The sequence below is a fragment of the Rhea americana genome, unplaced genomic scaffold (genome assembly GCF_003343005.1).
Source record: "Rhea americana isolate MKP2758 unplaced genomic scaffold, rheAme1 scaffold_96, whole genome shotgun sequence".
Taxonomy (NCBI): domain Eukaryota; kingdom Metazoa; phylum Chordata; class Aves; order Rheiformes; family Rheidae; genus Rhea; species Rhea americana.
Window position 1 is genome coordinate 2,398,704 of NW_028187155.1, and position 8,667 is coordinate 2,407,370.

Consider the following 8,667-nt stretch of genomic DNA (forward strand, 5'->3'; position numbering starts at 1 on the left):
ACTCCCTCCCTTGTTTCACATGGCAGTGACACGGCTTGCTGGCCTGGGATGCCTCGGAGAGGGTCAAGCCAAGGGTAAAAGCTTTGTTTCCTGTTGCTGCAGATTGGCTGAGTGTTTGGTTTTTCTGTGGTTTGGGCTGTTGCAGCCAGGGTGATCCTTTTTTCTCTCTCCTTCCTTCCTTCCTCCTCTGCAGCTTCTTAGCGAGGCTGGGCTGCTCATCCTGTGTGGATTATTTCACGACCCAGGGGCTGACCACCATCTATCAGATTGAGCATTACTCCATGGATGTAAGTAATTCCTCACCATTTCCTTTGTTTGCACTCTTGGCCCTGCTGTAGGAACTGATTAGAAATCCAGACTCTGTTTTTATATAAATTAGTTTAAGGTGTTGCACACCATGGAAGACTTCTTGCAAGGTAAAGAGAGGAAGGACTCTTTGCCAGAGCCATAGTTATAATTGCCTTGCCTGGTATAGAGAGYGTGTCCCTCCAGCACCTCCCTTTTAGCCCCAGAAGTGGCCCCACTCCACACGCCTGTTAACTCTGCAAGGCTTGGTTTCAGTTTACAAAGCTCTGAAACACCTMACTTGCCTGCAGACAAGTAGCTGTCCATAAGTGGTCTGCATTTTTTCCTCCCTGCTTCTACTCTCTAGCCTTACCTTAACAATCCTTCCTTGCTACTGGCATCTCAGTCCAGCTTTGTTTTTTCTTGCATGGCTTCTGCTGCAGGGTTGCTTTCTTCTCTTCTGTACCATTGCTCTCTTCAGAGCAGGCCATCCCCTTTTTGCCCCAAGACTTTGGAAGGCTCTGTGGTGCTTTTGCTTCCTAGCCTGGGCTGCAATCCTTCTGCTGCTTGCTGTAATTAGAAAAGCTGACACAAATTAATCAAAGCTGATAGCTATTTTTTTTTCAGAAGCCAATACTGCATTTTCCAGAATTAGGTAAATACAGAGATGATAGAGGGCCTTCAAACTCCAAGTTTTCTGATGTTAGATTTCTATCTTAAATTTTGGCTATGTCCAAGTAATTAAGGTGGTTTCTATATAGTCAGACCAAGAGCTTTGAATACAGGAGCCCAAACTTTAATTCTAAAATCCTTTTGGAGACTTTGAAGTTTTCAAAGCTGTTGAACTTCTGTAGCCCAGCACCACTTGCCACAGACAACCAGCAGAACTCACCAAGGTTGTTTTGAGGCCTTGCAGTCTAGTTAAACATCTAGCTTTAGGCTCCAGGGTCGTATGCGTGAATATGTTTCACATTGCTTCAATATAGACCTCATGTCATCAGTTCTTGTTGCCTCTCAGCTATGTGTGCTTTTTTTAGAAGTGGTAAGCCAGTTAATTATTACCTTCAGGTAGTTACTGGTTTATCTTCTCGTATAGTGCATCACAGCCACCCGGACTTTAGCAAAGCTTTTCAGGTTCATAGGCGTTTGCACAGTGKCCCAGAGGCCACTTCTACTGGAGCCCAGACCCCCTGGTTTTCCCAGGGATTGCCCCGTTAAGTCCTCCTCCTTGTGTTGCAGGATCTGGTGAGCCTCAAGATTCCAGAGCAGTTCCGCCATGCCATCTGGAAAGGCATCCTGGATCACCGGCAGCTCCATGACTTCTCCTCCCCTCCCCATCTCCTGCGCACCCCAAGTGGTGCCTCCACTGTCAGCGTGGGCTCCAGCGAAACCCGGGGGGAGCGGGTCATCGACGCGGTCCGCTTCACGCTCCGGCAGACCATTTCCTTCCCACCCCGCGATGAGTGGAACGACTTCAACTTTGACATGGATGCCCGGCGCAACAAACAGCAGCGCATCAAGGAGGAAGGGGAGTGAGTTCCACATACCCTGCTCCACCCCGCCTCAGCCACAAACTGCTCAGCCCTTCATGTGTCTTCATCCTGCTTGGTACTGCACCCCTGGAAGAAGGGTAGAGAGAGCCTTCTTTCTCAGTCATACTAGTTATGCCCTTAATCCTGTCTAGGCCATGTCCCTGGACTTGCGACCTCCATCCCAGCTCTCGTGAGGGAAAGAGCTGAGCAAAGGGTGAAGGCGGGTGGTGTTTCCTTGAAAGCCGTTGGTCTTCTCAAGAAGGCATTGTTCTTGTCTCATATCTTCCTTTGGGTAGAGGGCTTCTTTTCTTGACTCTTGAATCCTCACACACCTTGTGGGTGTCTAGACCTGCAAACTCTCTCTCTCTCTCATCCAGCAATTCTGCTTTGAAAAGCAGATTTTTTTAAAAACAACAACAACAACAAACAAACAAACAAAAAAACCCCCAAACCCTAAGCTGACAATTCATCAGGAAAAAATAAAAGGGAATCAGTCTGCTGAACGTTGCACTTAAACAGCCTCTTCCCACAGAGCTGAGTACTCTGTTCATGTGTAATATTCTCCAGCGGAGACAGCACATGCACTTTGCTGGACAGGCCAGCGCTCATGACCACCTGCAGCCCACTTATGCCTTTTCCTTCTCTGGGAGGAAAAAAAAAAAAAAAAAAAAAAAGGAAAAACCTTTTGCTGTCTCTTCTTCTCTTGGTTGAATGTACATTTATGTGTATATCCTGGTTTGCTTGTTTCAGGATATAAACGCAAATAATGCTGTTGATCACCTTGACTTGCATGTCCCCCACCCAACCTTAGCCATTTTGTATTACTACCAAAATTTAAGCTAGAGAATTAGGCTTTGTCACACTTGCAACCTGGTTAGTTTAGCATAAGGAAGCTGGGATCTGGCTGCCTGCCCTCTGGTTGGCACAGAGGACCAACTGTAAGCTGCACGATGATATGTAGGGCTTCAGCTACCCTAAACCCAAACAATCCTTTATTTAGACCATGAGACCGTGTTAGATTTGTACCTGCTAAGGAAAGTAGAGCCATCTTTAAATGCATCTCCAATAGATCGATTTTTTTTTTTTTTTTTTTTTTTTTTTTTTTTTTGCTGGTGACTGTAGACTACATGGTGGGGAACTACAAGCAGAGAATAAAAATACAGGATTTTCCCACAGAATGCCTTAGAACAAGTATTTTGATAAAGGTTCCTGGTAGTATGAGTGTTACTACTGCAAAAAGTCTTGTTTACATTAAAAATTTAAAACTTTGTTTTTTTTTTCTTCATTGATTAAACAGAGGTTGTGCTCTAAGGTATTTCCTCTGTGACTGCCAGTCATACTGCAGGCAAGTAACAGAACAGAGTGCGTGTTTCCACATTTGTATTGGCCACAGGAACGAGATGCTAATATGTAGAAACAGATCCAAACCTAGGAGCTCAGCTGTTTTCAACATGGCTTTCTCCTTTTAACAGTAAGCCTGATTTTTTTTTCTTTTTTTCTTGACTGGGGAAAGGTGGCGAAAGCAGCTTTTAAATGAGTTGCCATCCTACCTTGCTGCAAACAAATAATTTCTTTTTAATGCAGCGGCTCCTCTCTGGGCCCTGCTGTGTCACATATTTCATTTAAGCAAGGTATTGTTAGTAGCCTCCTCCATCTGCACATCTGTCCATTGTCCTAGGTCTAAGCTGCATTCAGTGACTGCCTTTTGGTAACTGCGCAAGCCTATTTTGCATAGCTCAGAATGGTGACGCAAGATGGTTACCCTGTAAAGTGTGTGTATATATATATTTTTTTTTGTATGTGTAATTTTTGTTTCCTGGAACATAACATGCCACTTTTTATTTCTTCTTGGGATACCGGGTCTGCCAGAACCACAATAAAATGTTGTTTTTTCTGTTTTTTAATTATTATTTTTATGCAAAATGCTTACAGTATACCGTGTAACAAATGACTCGCCACTGGACAAATATATTTGTATTTTTCATACTGAGATTCCTGTGTTACTTTGCAGTTGAGGGGGGAGGGGATGGGGACTGAAAGCCTGTTTTATCATTTTATTTTGTAACACTTCAAAGAGCAGCGTCCTAGATTTCAAAGTATTTAACATGCTCAGTGTGAAAACTTACTATTTTTTTCTAGTATGCTACAAAAGAAGCACATCATTCTGCTCTTGACTCAGTGCAAGAATTAATTCAGTGGGGCAGTGTTAGTGCGGGGAAAGTCTTAGTGCGGCTACTTTGCAAATTCTTGGAGGTGAATTTTAGGTTGTGCCCTCACCTCCATGGTTTTGCATCTCTGTTGTGTAATCTTTCTGAGCTGCTTCAGTATTGTATGAAAAATGATTCAAAAATACCTTCATTTTAGGAATTAGGAATATAAAGATTAATGCAGTTAATGTTGTTGCCCAGAGTTGGGGCACAAGAACTTCAGTATCTGCTTTTATACCTCAGCAGTGAGCTGGAGATTTTCTGCTACATCATTAATGATTAAAATTTATGCTGTGAAAAATGTTCTTTCTACTGTGCACCACTATGGAGCCCACTTCTGTATAACTGGAATCTTCAAGTGAGTTTCAACTGCTGTAGCTTTTACCCTCCCCTGTAGAGCTGTGATTTTTGTTTTGATACATCAAAGCATATGGGTTAATTGAACTGAGAATCTGCCAATGCTTGTAGCAATGACAGTGTTGCCTGCACCAGGACTTGTGTGTTTTGGAACACCTTGTTGTTGAAGTCAATGAAAATAAAAGCCAAACTGAAAATGACACTGAATTTCCAACCAGCTTCTTTTCTYGCCTGTGTGCCTTTTTGGAAACGATCAGGAGACTTTGCAGCCGCTCCCTCTGAGCACCTTGGGTTTACTATCGTCTTTACATGTGTGCCATTTTTTAAGCTCTGTAGATTATCACTGGTGATTTCTTTTGTAGTTGTGGCCTGATCCAACACAGGGGCAGAGGAGTCAGTGGTTTGGCTGCTCTGAGTGGTCAGATGCCACTGACCTTCATACAGTCTTGTGTTARGCCCATTAATTTGCATGTCCTTGAGTTATCTGGCAGGAAGCTGTCTGCCTTGCTACCAGGACTGTGGAGAGGAAAGTCTACTTGCTGCGTACTTTGCTTGAGAGCTGACTTCATGTTCATTTTTGAAAATAAGTGTCTGTCTGAATTTCTTGTTTCAGTTTCCAGCTTGTGTTTGCAATGTCTTTTTCCTGTAAATTAGGGAGAGACCTTTCATTTCACACCATCCATGGCACAAAGGTGTGTTATAAGGTGTCAGCAGATGCCTGCTGTCATCTTTCTGGCAGATTGAATGAATTAGCCACTGTAAACCTCTTGCTGGAAGATGAAGGTTTCTGGCTTTTGTATCATTTCTTTGGCTCTCTTTTGCCCTCACTTCAGGTTTCTCTACTTTTGTTCTTGCCAGGGCCGCAGCTGGTGCCCTTTCCTGGGGGCAGAATACATACAGGCAAGGCCGGTACTACCCTTTCCCAACTCCACACTTTGTGCAGCTCTCCCTGCTGATCTTCTCTGGGCTTGGGGATGCTTGCCCTCCTTATTTTAACCTAAGACTTTTTGCACGATTCCGTGAATCTCCTCTGYTACAAAAAACATCTCGTTTCCCTTTGCATCTCAAAATGGCTTCTGATTCCAAGATTTAAAAGAACAGCAGTGCCGAGCTGCTGGTGTGGCTGTCCTGRAAAGACTGAGTAGCTTCCATCCGGTGTGGGCTTTAGTCCCTCCATGGACCATCATAAAAGCTGTTAATGGCCCAGCTTAAATCAGGCAATTCTATATGGGGCTCCATTTCTATCTTTCTGTCTCACAATTTTGCTGGAGATYATGGTTTGTGGGATTTATTTATTTAAAGATGTGAGAGGGCAAAAATCCACAAAGATCTCAAAAGAGGAAARAAGGCATTACTTCTCTTGGGAGTTAGTTTAATGTTTACCATTCAGACCGAGAATGCCTCTCTGCTTTATTTGATTCTAGTCACTGTTTCTTTTGTCGTCTTCCAAAAGGATTAGAGATCAATCAGCCTCTGGATAATAATATCCAGTGGCATCGTTCCACTGGTGCACTCCGACCAYCAGGGACTGCTTGACTACAATGTGAAAAACTAATATCTTACCTACAAAGAGAGAAATACTACCACAATGAATGTAAGAACATATAATTTCAGCTGATGGACTCCTTGCCTATGGATGAGCAAATCAGATCGGGTAAAATAGGATTACAGTTTCAGTTAATCAGGTCGGTATGAAACATGCTTGTTGGCAATTTCGGTAGCTGTCCGCTGTGATCCATTGCTGGATTAGAAACTTGGGCATTTCTTACAGTGCAGGAAAGATCTCAGTGCTGATGATCTAAAGCTGGGGCTCTCCCTTTTGTCCTCCTCTTCTGTCTGTTTGAATTTTTCTTTTGGATACTGGGATATTTGATATGAAGTTTGGCATGGCAGTTTCAGTACAGGGATCCATCACAAGCTTCCAGCTATGTTTTGCAGGAAGTCCGGGAAGTCTGGATGGGCCTCTGAAGACTTGCATGCCCCTCTCTACAGTTTTCAAAGTATACTGAAGTCCCCTGGAATGAAACTTATCCAGGCAAAAGAAAAATTGGCAAACAGTTCAATGGAGCTTGAGAAGYGTGTCCTGTTCATCCCGTTCTTCCTGTCCTTCGTGGATTAGCAGAATCCTCTTCCTTCCTGATGGCAAAGCTGCCAAGCATGTAYATTGATGAGAAGGCTCCAGGACCTGGTCTCCTATTTTGCCTCTTTGCTACTGCAGGCTSTTTCTCAGCAGAAAAACCATGTGGRCAGCCYAGCCCTAGTATCAAGAGGAAGCTTGGGATGTTTGGCTGCCTGCTCCCTGAATGACTTGCTGTGATACAAAACRTGTAGCTTATACCAGCTGCTGTGTGAACATTAGCAAGTGTTTGAGGTAGCCTGGTAACACTCTCTTGTGAGATCCAGCCCGTGGAGCAGCAGCAAGTGTCCACTAGCCAGAACTAGAGGCAGCCTGTGAGTGTGGCTGTCTGAGCAAAGGCTTTGCCCATGCTGAGTGTTTGCCTTTGTTAGTCAGATTTGGCACAAAAGTGCCTYCTGGTCAGGAGCCTGATGAGCCATTGCCATGTCTGCTTGTTCACAGCATGTAAGTGCCTGGCTAGGTAGTCTCCAGCTGCTGGGTTCTTTGGTCCGGAGATGCTTTAGCTCTCTGCAACCCATGACAGCAGTGCATATAGCAATGGGTGGAGGCTAGAGTTTTAGATCCTTTTTGTTGATGTTTGAATACTTCAACCATGATGGGCACATAAATAGGAAATAAGTCAATCTTTATGTTCTCTGTTGCAAGGCATGGCTGCAGCCTTCTCTCAGATTGCTTCTCTGGGAAAAAGGAGATAAAATTTTACTCAAGGACATATGGCAATAGCCCTTTACTCTGGTCTTGGTCACCTTATTTGGTCCCCAGAGGACTGGCCATCCCTTTCAGCACAAGGCCTTAGTATCACTGTTTTGGGACTGTTTGTTTGTTTGTTTGTTTTGTTTTTTGGTTTTTGTTTTTTTCCCAGTTTGGAAGTTTGCTTTTTATTTTTTAGTCTTTGATGACTTCCTGTACAGGTGGTCTTTAGTTTGGTGTGAGGTTGGAGCCCTTACACAGCTTTCTCCAGTCTGCATCTGTTTGCTGCAGGACTGCACATTGCCAGTATGCCCTGCTGCCTCACAGGTAGTACAACCTTGTGCTGCTTTGGCTCAGCTATCAGAGCAGCACTCCCTGCCCTGTAGGCATTAGCTAGTCTAATTTTTTTTTCTTTTTGGGGTGGGGAAGGGGGGGGAGGAAGCAGAGGGGAAGAGCAGCTGTTTTTGTTAAAATGCCTTCACTTCCTTGTCAGGTGTTTTGCTCTTAAGAAACATCAGCTCGGCCTTTATGAAGCAACCCAGATGCCTGAGACTGCAGGTGAGTAAAYGCAAGGTTATGTGGGAGAAGAGGATGTGAGACCGGAGTGGGAGCTCATCAGCTGCCTGCCCCAGAGTGCAGGTAAGCTCCATGGTGCAGCTCCAGGGATAGTGTACAGCAACCAGGCAGACCACATGTCCGTGGCACTGATGGCGAAGGCTGAATGGTCACAACAGCACCCAAGCCCAGCTTGGGCACCACATTTCTGCCTTGATAGCTGCAGTCACAGCTGTACTAGTCTTCGCTCCTCTTCTTCAGCAATATCAGACACTGGCCCATTGGAAACTAGATTTCAATTTATGGGCAGCAAAGGATAGACGCAAGATAGCCCTAAGATTAAGCATCTGGTGAGGGTGCCCATGCATCGTTCAGCTCATTTTTCTCACTTCCATTGCAATGCACTGGCCTTTGCGTGCAATAGCACAAGCACTGCAGCCAGTGGCTTTTTTGGCTGTCCTGTTTCCCCAGACATTGAAGTTAACATGCTCCAACAGGAGGTGGAACCTGCTGGCATGCACAGCAATTAGAAGCAGCTGGGCTGATACCAGCTCTTACAGCAGGCTTACATTTTCTCTCTCTGCTGCCTAGGGTAGGAGATTAGGCTCCCTGTATCAACAGTGGCAAGAAAGTCCCTGGGGAGCCATTCAGAGCATATTAACTTCCCACTCTGAATCACGCCCTGGAAGATGTGGTCTCGTTATTGCCTGCATAAAGGCTGCAGAAAGACTAAGCTTGTTTGTTAGTATTAAGCAGGATGGCTCTGTGCAATCAGCTTTGCCTTGGTCTAAGGCCTATGCTTGTACTGTGAGACACTCATTGCACTGCCATGTGCAGTCCAGAAGCAAGTAACTGGCTTCAGAGTTCTGCTGTAGGTCAAAGAAGCTGTTGTTGGGTCCAACAA

The 8,667-nt window shown here is 44.7% G+C and overlaps 1 protein-coding gene across 2 annotated transcripts in view; it reads left to right on the forward strand.

Annotated features, from left to right (window-relative positions):
* The window catches only part of TP63 (tumor protein p63), a 71,706-nt gene extending 68,812 nt beyond the window's left edge, over positions 1–2,894 (forward strand). For both annotated transcript variants that reach the window (XM_085325080.1, XM_085325081.1), the window contains exons 11-12: positions 194–287; positions 1,525–2,894. In XM_085325080.1, coding sequence (XP_085181206.1) covers positions 194–287; positions 1,525–1,821 — 391 coding nt within the window. In that variant the 3' untranslated portion in view covers positions 1,822–2,894. The remainder of the gene's footprint in view (positions 1–193; positions 288–1,524) is intronic.
* Positions 2,895–8,667: the final 5,773 nt, after the last annotated feature.